General features: G+C 24.5%; 1 protein-coding gene across 2 annotated transcripts in view; it reads left to right on the top strand.

Annotated features, from left to right (window-relative positions):
• The window catches only part of LOC145844659 (protein diaphanous homolog 2-like), a 44,133-nt gene extending 31,819 nt beyond the window's left edge, over positions 1–12,314 (top strand). Inside the window, exons 21-27 of one of the 2 annotated variants that reach the window (XM_082952062.1) lie at positions 664–805; positions 1,075–1,206; positions 1,472–1,632; positions 4,713–4,851; positions 5,090–5,188; positions 11,227–11,334; positions 11,708–12,314. In XM_082952062.1, coding sequence (XP_082808188.1) covers positions 664–805; positions 1,075–1,206; positions 1,472–1,632; positions 4,713–4,851; positions 5,090–5,188; positions 11,227–11,334; positions 11,708–11,805 — 879 coding nt within the window. In that variant the 3' untranslated portion in view covers positions 11,806–12,314. Of the gene's footprint in view, positions 1–663; positions 806–1,074; positions 1,207–1,471; positions 1,633–4,712; positions 4,852–5,089; positions 5,189–7,593; positions 7,893–11,226; positions 11,335–11,707 lie in introns of those variants that run through there. The other variant, XM_082952063.1, reaches the window with a different exon arrangement.
• Positions 12,315–13,105: the final 791 nt, after the last annotated feature.

Below are 13,105 nucleotides of genomic sequence, written 5' to 3'. Positions count from 1 at the left end.
TGAATTACAAACTAGTTGATTAAACTTCGAAAAAAAAACTAAACAGTTCCTTTAAAAGACATTTTTACACGGGTTGTTGTGCTTAAACGGTTAAAAGAGTTAGGGTTAAATAATCATATTTTCAAAGTGAAACTTGTATAAAATTTAAAGATTGCTGGTAGGGTCAAATGTTGAGGGTTTGGGTCAAGTGTTAAGAGCAGTGTTCGACTACCCTTTATAAGTAAAGAAAGATTTACTAGTAAGTTCTTTATAAAAAGTCAACAGTAATGAAAAATTATATACAAAAATCAAAAAAACCCTTATTTTAATTAAAGTTATAACAAAATTATCATTAAGAAGTACTATTGTTTACTAATCTCTTAGCTTAAATTTGATTGTTTCGTACAAACTGTTTCCAAGTTATAACTTTTGTCACGGAACATTCACTTTTGCTTGGTGGTCCAGACTTGGCCCGCAGGCAATAGTTTGCCGACCCTTGGTGTAAATAATAAAGTTTTAGAATAGTAAATGATATTTATAAAGATCTAAGTTTTGAGATTTTATAATAGAGGAAAAGACATTCAGGTATTTGGGGGTATTGTGTTTGAAATTACTAATTTCTGTAAAAGTGTTGTCTTTCTAAAATTAGCCTTTATAGTTTTTTACAAATTTATTATTTTATAGTTGAAAGACACAAAGAACACAGAAAATTCATTCAATTATTTGCACTTTTTGGCGAATTATATTGAGGAAAAGAAAGAAAAAGAAACGTCTTCAATTTACGGATTCATTGACGATCTTAAACACATGCCTAAAGCTTGCAGAGGTTATTATTTGTTTCAATTAAAATAATTAATTATAAAATTTGAATTCTTATACTGTTTTATATAAAGTTTATTAGGATAAGATTTGTACTTAAAGTTTTAGCAAGAAATGATAAACACTTAAAGTATGTTTATAAATATGTGTGTTAAAGATTTATTTTATATGTTTTTTTTTCTAAAAAAATTAAAGAAATAATTATATTTTTTTGTTTTTGTTTAAAATATTTTATGAAACTAAACACAAAAGATTAAATTATGTAATTTATTTCAGTTTCTGAAGACCAACTTAACAAAAACATGCTGCAAATCAAAAATCAAATAAAAAAATTAGAAAAAGACGTTGATAGTTTCGGAAAACTTTCTAAAAATGACAAAGAAGATAAATTCTCCGAAGTAATGAAAGGTATTATTTAAGAATAGTCAATTTTATTATGTAATTGGTTTTCCAATTTTAAAGTTATAACAGCAACAAAAAATACTAAAATAAAAATTCAATAATCAAAAAAAAAACACATCAGTTTAAATTAAATATATTAAGTTTGAGTTAATCTTAAGTTTAATGTTATATGTGTTTTTTAATGATTATCAATGTGTTCTTATAATTGCTTAAACAATTGAAGTTTTATTTTTTTTTAGAATTATTATTTTTAATGTTTTTTAACACGCAGGATTCAGCAAGCGTGCTGGCGAAAGTTTCGAATTAATAAGCGACATGCATGTTAATATGAAGAAAGATTACGAAAAATTAGTGTCAATATTCACTATTAACAAGAAGACTACCATGGAACAGTTCTTCAGCGCTATGGATGAATTCAGAAACGACTGGAATGTTTGTTTGCTTATTACATAATTGATAGTGATTATTATGAAATAATTAATTCAGAAACGACTAGAATGTTTTTGTGTTTATTATTTTAAATAATTAATTAAATTGTTATGTATAAAAGGTTATCTCGATACAGAGATGTTAAAGGGGTAATAGGATTATTATAGTATATTAATACAACAATCAAAACAACACTTATATTTATTTACATAAACTAAACAACACAAAGATACAATTACATCACTCTATACGAGAACTAAAGTTAAACACACAAGAAAATATTAGTTCTTAAATCTAACGTGTTTAAAATGCATTTTAACTTAAAGCACACTTGCCGAAACTGCTACTGCACTGTAATTGCAAGTCAAATTCCGTTTTATAAGCACTAAAACAAATGTAACTCCTTTAAGTAAACAATATTGTTTATTGTTTTAGAAAATTGTTTTAAGAGTTATAAAAATTGTTTTGCAAAAGCTTGTTTTGAGAATAATGAAAATTGTTTTTATTATTACAAAAAATTCCATATTTATTCACGAGCTTTAAAATATTAAAATGAGATGCTAATATCATTACATTGTTTCTTTTTAAATTTTCAATTTTAACGTTTAAAGCCTGGTAAAATTAATTAATTAAAAAATAATTAAAATCCTTAAAATTCTACTTAACTTTAAACTTTTTAGACAGTATCAAAAGTCCGGTTTAAAAAAAGTAAGAAAAAGAAACTGTATTTCTTATTATCTCAAAAATTACATAATCTACAAAAACTTAGATAAAACACAACAAGGTAACAATGATAGTCATTTAGTTGGCTTCTGGCTTGTTGTCCTCGAAGTTCTTATCCTTGGACTTGTTGTCTTCGGGCTTGTCGTCGGGCTGTTATCCTCAGGTTGTTAATAGAGGCTTCTGAACCATCAATTGGATCATTGACAACGTCTTGTTTCTTTTAGGAAACATTTGACTTTCTGTCTTCTAGCTGGTTTGTTGAATCAGCAAAACACCACATCGATTGGCTTCGGAAACAATGACAGCAGGAACTTGATTGTGACGTAATGGAACAAACACAAAATCTTCATTCAATCTTTTATTTATTGTCGTACTTATAAACAAAAAAACTTTTAAAGTTTCATGCAGTAGCAAGGTGTTAGGTGTGCTTAAAGCTGTGGTTATCAAACGACAATTTGCTTCAAACAACGTTAAAAAGATACAAACGCAACAATTTATTTAACAAGCGACGACTGCTAAATTCAAGGGGAGTTTATTTTTGATTTCTTTCAAAGGGAAAATTTTAACACAACTTTATACTTGAACTTGAAACGAGTAATAAAATAAAGCAAGAAACTTATCTTTTTACGACTAAGAAAGATGAAAACTCATTCAAATATTTTTTTTAAACTTCAGCAACATTCTGGTTTAAAACAAATACAATTTATACTTTAGAACAATCAATCAGCAGATCAAAACAATAAACTAGTAGTAGTAAACACATAGGAAAATTTGTTTTATCAGCTAAAACTCCGACGTTATTAAGAAGAAAAATTCTGCTGTTGTAATTCTAAATTTTAATGCGGTTCTTACTTTACATTTCTATGCTTAGAAAAATATAATAACTGCGCTCTCTTGGCAACTTATAAAATGCAATTTTGCACTAAGATACTGCGTCCCCTGACGACTTATGCAAATTGCAACATCTTCAAAGAACATTGTGCACTAGAGTAAAAAGACTGTGCTTTTTATAATCGAAATACTGCGCCCCTATGCGACTTATGTTAGTTGCAACTTATATTATACCCTTAGCTAAAAAGATTAAGCTTTTTAGGATCGAAATACTGCGCACCCATGCGACTTATGTTAGTTGCAACATATATTGTGCACTAAGAAGAAGAAATATTATGCTCATTAGCAAATAAAATAAGCACCTAAGCACTAAAAAAGCATATATAAAACTATACATAGAAATCACCGCAAAAATTATATAGTACTTCCAGCAAAAAATCCTTGACATCAAGCTTCACTTTTAACAAAACTAAATAAACCACTACCACACACTTGTATTATAATTGTAGACTTGCTGTTTCAAAGTAGAAAGTTATTCACACAATTTTTCTTACTATTATCATAGTGAAATGTCGCAAAGTAAAGTATTATCGCAAATTATACTGTCAAAATTTTAAACTCGTTAAAAAGTTGTTTAGTAATAAACTAAAGTTTTTTTTTCGCTGCGTTTTTTAATTGATAAGGCACCTAATTCCTAAATATCAGAAGATTCCTAAAATACAGGCCACACATGGTTTCCAATATCTCGATACAGAGATGTTAAAGGGGTAATAGGATTATTATAGTATATTAATACAACAATCAAAACAACACTTATATTTATTTACATAAACTAAACAACACAAAGATACAATTACATCACTCTATACGAGAACTAAAGTTAAACACACAAGAAAATATTAGTTCTTAAATCTAACGTGTTTAAAATGCATTTTAACTTAAAGCACACTTGCCGAAACTGCTACTGCACTGTAATTGCAAGTCAAATTCCGTTTTATAAGCACTAAAACAAATGTAACTCCTTTAAGTAAACAATATTGTTTATTGTTTTAGAAAATTGTTTTAAGAGTTATAAAAATTGTTTTGCAAAAGCTTGTTTTGAGAATAATGAAAATTGTTTTTATTATTACAAAAAATTCCATATTTATTCACGAGCTTTAAAATATTAAAATGAGATGCTAATATCATTACAAGGTCAAAAATATTTTATCAGCTTTCTAAATCATCAAATAACCAGTTTACGTAAATATCATTTGTTACTTATGCATTTAAAATTTTATAAATTTTTTGTTAAGTTAGATACCTTTTTTATTTAGTATAAGCAATGATACAATTGTTTTTTTGTAAGTAGTTACTTGGTAAAGTATTTTTTTCTTTAAGATATGCGTTCCTTAAGATGATATGCTAACAATAGTAATTGAGGAGTAAAACAGAAAAATGTTTTCAAATTTTTACTGAATTACTAATAAATTTGTCAAAACAATATTCACTAACGTAATAGTTTTTTTTTAACATTTATTTTATTTCAGAACGCCGTCAAAGAAAACGCACGCAGAAAAGAAATTGAAGAAAAACAAAGAAAAGCGAAAGAAGCAAAAGAACGAGCCGAAAAAGAAAAAGAAGAAAGAAAGAAAAAGAAAGCCAATCTCGATATTGATGGAATTAATAGTTTGTTTATTTATTTAGCTAATAAAATAAATTTATCAAAATTTAAAGTATAAAAGAATCGACTGTGGTTTTTTCTCATAATAAAATAAAGTTATGTACAATTATTAAGTTTAACAATACTTTTGTGATATTTTTTTTGTTCAAATAATGTAACTGTTCCGTTTCTACAATTTTTACTTTGAAGTATACCTCTAAAAACATCTAATTTTTTTTTGATTTCATTATGACGTAACAACAGAGGAGGATGAGGATGGAGTGATCGACACTCTGATGGAAGCCATCAACACGGGTAACGCTTTCGGCAAGCGGAAGAAACGAACCCCGAGAGCAGATAAAAGTTTGTTGAATTTATTTGTTTGCATGGTTATTAAATTATATAAAGTTATATAAAAATTTTGGTTGTTAAGTTTGAAATTTACAAGACATGAGTAATTAGATCAAAAAGTTATGATAAGATCAATTTAAATCAGGGTTTTCCAATAATTTTTAGAGAAAATTTTGGATACAAAGGGGTAATAACTAGTATGGGAATGTACAGATTAATCAAGTAGTAAATTGGTGATTTATGATAGTGTGGGCAATTGTTATTGAAATTTCTTGAGAGATAAACAAAATAAGTAAAGAAGGACCTTCACTAAACTCTATATACAGTAAGAGTATTATAGTTAATTGGTTGTTAACAAAAATATTTCAGATAAATTACAAATAAATATGCTTTCCTAGATTTAACTTTTGAACGAGATATTGTAACATTGAAAAAAAAAAACAGTTTAGTTAATTTTTTAATACGATTGAGTTAAATAGAAAAAACCTTCCCTTGAGTTTCCTCTAAGTGTCACCTAAAATAGCGTAAATAATTTTTTTTAGTTTTTTTTGTTTAACAAAAAGCTTTTTAAAACCTTAAAGAATATATTTTAGACAAATTATTCACACTTAAAAATCAGTTCAACACAAAATTATCCAATTTAAAAGTCATTAAGTAAACACAAACTTGCATTTAAGCGTAGCCAAAAATTGTAAATTGAAGTTTAATGAGTGAAAATATAAATTGCATGACTTAATAGTACATTTATGTTTGCATGTAATATTTTTGTTATAAAGTTTAATGGATTGCATACTTCGCATGGAACAAAGTAGTTTGACGGAATATTAAGTCAGAAAGCAACTTTTAAAATGGATTAATTTTCACAAGTATATCTATTTACTCTGCCTTTAATTAAGTATTATAAACACAGAGTACGAAAGTATTTTTAAGTAACTTGTGAAAGAAAAATACTACATAACAAGTTTTTAAGATAGAATTTGATATAAAAAGTTTTATTTTTTAAATCAGTAATAAAATTATAAATCAGCTAAAAAATATAATCGTAAGTTTTATGTAAGTTCATGAAAGTTTAAATGCATTTTTTAATTACAGTATTGTTTATGGTAGAACTTAAGTGATAGAATGAAAAAATAATGTATGAAGTTAGAAGCCCAGACTGTATTAAAATAATAAGTCAGAACCATAATTCTAAATGGTATTTTTTGATTATCAATTTTTCGTCTTGATTCAAAAGTAACTAGAGCACACAAAGAACTAAAACCGAAACAAAAATGTTTTTGTCAACTCTTATTTTAAATCATATATCTATTCTAATTTGACACCCGAAAAATTAAAACAAATTTGTAAATTTATCTTGTCACAGCCATTTAAGTATGAAAACAAATAAAATAATAAAAACAGACCGGTGGTTTTATTGTGATTATTACGTCATAGTATTATGATTCTTTCGTCACAAAGTGCATGTTGTTTTGCGTTAGCACGATTTTCAATATTTCTTGTTAATAAAATGTTTTCCAAAATTTAAATGGTGATTAAATTTAAATTTTTCAATGTTTATGTTTTCTGTGCACACTTTTGTTTATTAGATTTGGTGTTTGTTTACTTTTAATGTTTTTATTTGTTGTGTTTTTTGTTACTGTGATTAAATTTTTGATAACAAAATATTTTAATCGGTATATATTTAACTTTAAACACTTTTTCGTCTTGAAATATGTTTTAAGTATTTAAATTCTTTTAAATAAATTTAGTTTTATAAATTTAATAAACTATTTATGTTTAAAAACTTATCACACTAAGTTTTCCAGAACATACTAATTAATTTATAGGTTAATCTTTTATCAAGATCTATGTTTTAACACTACAAATAACTTGGTTTAATTTTTTCAAATAATTTTATTTACAAATCATAGTCAAAAGTTTTCAACTATTTTTAATGTTCATGAATTTTATTTCATTATCTTTTAATTTTTTAAATTCAAGTTAAGTTTTGGTGTTTTTATTTGATTTATACGAAAATTTCTTTCACGTGTAAAATTTACAAAAACATGAAATCTTTAAAATAATTTAAATTTTTTCACTCTAACATTTTAACAAAAATATTTTTCTTGAGGCTCACAACAAAAATTATTCAGTTTATTTCTTTAAATAAAACTTTTTTTTTAATAAGATTGTTAAACTAAAAGGGTTATTTTATTTCAAATATTTTATTTAAAAAAATATAATTTCATTAATACTTTTAAATTTTAATTTTAATCAAAATATTTCTGCTTTCCAAAATAAAAACATTTTTATTCTAAACCTTTTCATTAAAGTTTATAATAATTTCATAGTTGTTCAATAATAAAAACATACTTTTAATTTCCTTCCAACTTTTTACACTTCGCCCTCAATTCTTAATTATGACATCACACCATCAGGTTCGAATGTGCAGCGAAGCAGATCGAGATCTCGCGCCAACATCCATGCCAACCAGCAGCTTTCCCTAGCAGCGGTCGCCATGCAAGAAGATCCCCCTAGCAACAACCAACTCGGCAACCCGCAACGAAGGAGGAGTTCCCGGAAGCTCTCCACTAGAAAAATTGCCGCCGGGGACTTCCCAAACCTCCCATAGACTTTCTGTTCAGGGGATTTTTTTTCAGTAAACAATTCACAAAATTTTTGTGGATTTTTTTTTTGTTTTATTTTTATTAAAACGCAGTCGATATTCTCATCGTGAAAATATTTTTGTTTAATTTCTTTTTTTATACATATAAAATGACTATTTAGAAATGTTTCTTTTATTGTAATAGAAACTTTTTTTTTGAAATAATTGAAATTTAAATATATATAAAATTTCTGTATTTTACAAAATGTAAGTTTTTATCTATAGCTTTTCTTTCAATACTCTCTATAATATTATTAGTGAATATTTTCTTGTTAAACGTCACTTAAATTAAGTACTTTTTTTTTAAATCCAACAATATTTTGAATTTTTTAAGTTAAAATACCAAATATAGCTAAGAATATTTTTGCTCTTTTTGTTAATTTTCCACCTTTTTTTAGTACTTTTTATTAATTTGCCTTCTCTTTGTTTTGTAATCATTTTTATGGGCAAATTGCAATAAACTCGTGTAAAACCACCGGTTACTATTTTAAATTAATTATTTTAATATTTAAGATAATGGCTGATTTTTATCTAGTTTTGAACCTAAGGCATATACTGGCAACTAACTATTGAAAACTTGTCCCAGCATTTAAAATTAACTTAAACAATAATTAAGATTTAATTAGTTTTTTCAAGTATTTTTTTTTATTAGAAGTAGAATTTTTGTATAATTATGATAATTTTTATTTGTTTAGGTTGCAATTAATAGCCTTTATTTGTTTTTAAATTTAAAATAGTCCTTAGGTTACTACCGGCTGAATTTTAATTTGTTAGCATTTCGTTGGCTGTGAGTAATTACAATCCTCATAAAAATTAAGTATTTATTAAATTTAAAATGCTTTTTCAAGTAAAATATAATTAATAAACCGCTTATTGTTTTTTTTTTGTAGTCTCAACTTTGAGCACAAAAAAAGTCAGAATATATTTGTACATCATATCTTAAGACCAAAACAAGTTGACTTACAAAAATCTTCACTATAAATATTTCAAGAAATTGTAACTTTAATGTGAAAAAAAAGTTTTTATTTATTAGAAATAATTGTTTTCAAAATTAACGGTTTTATTTTTATGAAAATATATCAACGTAAATATTGAATTTTCTAACAACTCATCGTACATACTATGTAGTTTAAATGGTTAAATTACAATATTTTGAAGCTATTATTTTATAACTATTATGTTTAACAGTAAAAACAGACTTTAAAAAGCCGTAGCTATGTATGTTGTAAAAGTTTACCAAGTTAAATATTGATATAATAAGTTAATTTTTAATGAAAGTATAAACAAATTTGAAAGCAAATAATTTGTTTACATTTAAATTCGTAGTAAATTAATTTTGTAAATAGGATTAACTTTTACAAACGAGTTTGCACAATACATCATTTGTTAAAATTGTAAACAATAAGTTATTTGTTTAAAGGTTAAATTTAAATGTAGCTCAGTAATTTTGATTACTGCTTCCTTTTAAGTGGGAAGTTTTATGTTAACCGGACTTTTTTCTGATAAAAATAAAACTTCAGAATACATTTTTGATAAATTATTTTACCATTAAGCGCAATAACTTTTTTCAGTAAAAATAGTGTCAAAAACTGACTGTTTACTTTTATTTATACTACTCTTTTTTTAAACTTAGCTACTTTTTTATACTTGTGCGTTTAAGACATAAATAAGTAAAAAAATATAATAATGAAAACTTTGCTTGAAATCTTAAAGTTTTGTCCCTAAAAGTGGAAGTTTTATATAATCTAGTTAACTTTACAGTTTAGATTTTTTATGAATTATTTCAAAAAAAATTTAGTCTTGTATCTAAAATTGTATTATTATATTTAAAATGTATTATCAAAAAAGTATCATTTGATAATTTTGGTGCACCTTAAACATTTTATTTTCAAATATGAATTTAATAAAGAAGTGCAAGCAAGAAGTATACTAAAATTTCTGATAAATCCTAGTTAGTTTTTATTTAACAATTTAGAGTGCACAAATAAATAGTGTTTTTTGTTATATAGCAAACTTTTGTAATTTTCATAATTATTTGATGTCTATTTTAATTTTAATATTTGTTTTAAATATATTAACAAAGCTAACTAACTCTTTACTAAATAACTTTTTAGTGAATAAATATTTAGTTTACAGCTATTATATGCAAACTTTACTCCGAATTTCATAAAAGTATTTAGATACTACTAGAGTTAAATAAGTAGTTTTCAAAATCTTATTTTTGTTTAATATTTAAAAATAAGTTTGTACAAAATAATTATTAAGTAATTGTAATTTTCTTCTACATTATTTTATACTCAAAAAAGTAATTAACTAACAATTTTGTTTAAAATCTTAAAATTTTGTAGAATACAACTTAACAAATATTTAATAACTGTATTGTAAAAATGAATTTCAAAAAAATAAATGTTTTTTGATTGAAATAATATCTTCTATAGTGTATCTTTAATTTGATGAAGAAATTAAGAGTACAACTTTAAATTTCTTGTTTTATTTTAGATGTGATTTAAAATTTATACAAACAAAAAACCTTTTTTTCAATCATCTAAATTTAAAAACTTTAGATTTTTTTAAGATAAATCTCTAAAAATAATGTTTCAATGCTACAAAGAGAGATTATAAGTCAAAATGTTTTGTTCTAAAATAATGTATTAGATATTTCACTTAAGTTGTTAATAAAGCTTATTGATATCAATAGTAAGCTAGTTTGGATAAAAAATACAAAAGCATAACTTATCTCATTAAAATAATTATTAAAAAATTACTGACGTATTTATAAACATATTAAGCAGTTCAGTAAAAATTTTGTAACCTCAAATAGATGTTTGTGGTTTGTGATGTATACGTTGCAAAAAATTTACAAACTTACGATAAATATTTTTCTAACTTTTAAAAGTACAAATTATCAATTTTCGGAAAAACAGAAAAACAAGTGGTTTCGAATAAGTATTATAACAAACAAAATATAACAATTTTTTTAGCTTACACTTAGTTGTGGTGTACAACTCGATAATTGTGAGGTTTTTTCGTACACCAGGTCCTTAAACCAAACTTTTTGAGAGCTTTTTTTTATCTTTCAATAAATAGTATATACACACAAATTAATAATAAAAAATATGTTTGTAATTTTGTTTTTTGTGAAAACTTACAGTCAGTGTTTAAAATTTAAAATACCTCCTTTTCATTTTAAAACATTTTTAACAAATGAAAAAAGTAAAGAATACTTTAAACGTGTATACATTACCAAGAGTTATAAATTCAACAAAACTGTTTGAATTTAAAATCATAATTGCTCTTCAAATCAATAGAAATCCTTAATTTAATAAAAAACTTAAGACAACATCTATCTTGTTTATGTAATTTTTTTAAACAGAAGCTCACAAAACTATTATTTAACAATTAACAGGTGGAAATGCTCACGAAAGAAGGATGGTGAACAGACAACGTAGTAGGAGAAATTTAGTCAGTAATGACGTCATAATCACATCATCAATCGACTTACAACAACCTTCAGGTATAAAAAATGTCTGAATTAAATACGTAATCTTTTCCGAGTATCACACGATTTCTACAAACTTTCTCCTTTTTATAAGTGTCTGTTATCTACCGCTATTTTCTCCTTAAGTAATGACAGTTTCAAGATAATTGAACTAGAACTTTGTTTATGTTATTTAATTTTTGTAAATTTAGGTATTTTGCTCTAATTAAATTTTTCATGTTTTCTGGTTTATTAGAATAGAAAAGTTAAATACAGCATTAAAAAGTTTCTATGTTATCTTTGGTAAAATGTAAAAAAATTAACAATTTAAACGACATGTGTGTTAGTTTTAAATTTATAACAACAATGGCAAAACATCACTAGTACGCAACTGAAAGTTTTATTTTAGGTTTAGTGGTTACTGATGCAGAACCGATGAAACGACCAATCAAAAAGAAAAGAAACGAAAAAAGAGACGAATTAGAAGACTTCTTAAATGCTCTGTGATGAAGAAAAAAGAAGGTTATCTGGATTAAAAAGACTGTGTTGAATTTTGAAATACTTCTGATGGTACCAAACATAAAACAAATTGTTTTTATTTTTTAGTAAGCAAACTTATTTTTGTTATAAAGATAATTTATTGCTCTTTTTACAGTTATTACAAGTTGCATTGAACATAATTTAGTCCGATTTTTTATACTTAATCTTAAACGAACTAGAAATATAATTCTTGAGATAATTATTACTTTTTTGTTCTTTTTGTTTGTGATAAGCCTTAATAAATACTATGTATGTTCAAAATAAGTTTTAGAATAGTAAACAAACTTATAAAGAATTTTGCAAGTTTAAATCACGACAACCTTATTTTGAAATTAGTGTTTTTTTACCTTATTTTACTTAATATTAATATTTTGCCTTCAAGTATTAAGTGCGTTATTTTATATTGTTTTCCTTTTAATTTCAGCTCTTTATAATATTTTTAAACTTGCAAAATTTCTAATGAAAGCCAATTGTATTTGCTGCGTTTTGATATAATTAAATTACTTATTTTAGTTTTAAGTATATTCAAAAGCAAGTTTTTAGAAATTCTGATTATAGTTTTTGCATTTAAGGCTACTTTAACAATTTTTTTTTTTAATTTCTTATATAACCTCAATTTCAGTTAACTTTTTAAAACAAATAAAATTTTAAAAGTTAGTTATTGTTTACCTAAATTTTACTAATACTAAATTATTTATTAAAGCTATTTGCTTAATTTAGAAAGCTCTTGCTATACTTTGTTAAAAACATTTGATGCTTATTATTTTTATATTTTTTGTTTCTGGCTGCTTTATACAGCAAATCAGTTTTTTTTATTTTTTGTGCATTTTTTTCCTTTGCTTTGTTCTTGAAGCAGTTTATGATATTTTAACGAAACAAAACTTATTAAAAAGCATTTCAAACTTTTATGGTCGATGAGTTTGTTGATTTTATAATTAGAAGATTATGTTTTGAAATAAAAGTACTTACAAAAAGTAAGTTTATAGAAACTAGCTAAAAGTTTAAAACAAAGTAATAACTCCTATGTATACAATACTTTAAACACAAGTACAAAAAACTGATATCTATACTAATTTTTGAAAGATAAATTACAAATGATAAAATGTTTAATTACTAAGTTAGGTATAAAAAGCTTTTAATGTCAGCAATAAAATGATTTTAAAACTTTAAAAGGTTTACATACTAATTTATTGAAAAAAAAACAAAAATACCATATGTAGATATATATAACTATTTTTACAAGATAAGTTATAACATGATTTAAATT

Source organism: Thalia democratica, chromosome 9 (genome assembly GCF_965202585.1).
Source record: "Thalia democratica chromosome 9, ktThaDemo2.hap1.1, whole genome shotgun sequence".
NCBI classification, from domain to species: domain Eukaryota; kingdom Metazoa; phylum Chordata; class Thaliacea; order Salpida; family Salpidae; genus Thalia; species Thalia democratica.
The sequence above is the reverse complement of the archived record's forward strand: the minus strand, read 5'-3'. Positions and strand labels throughout refer to the sequence as shown.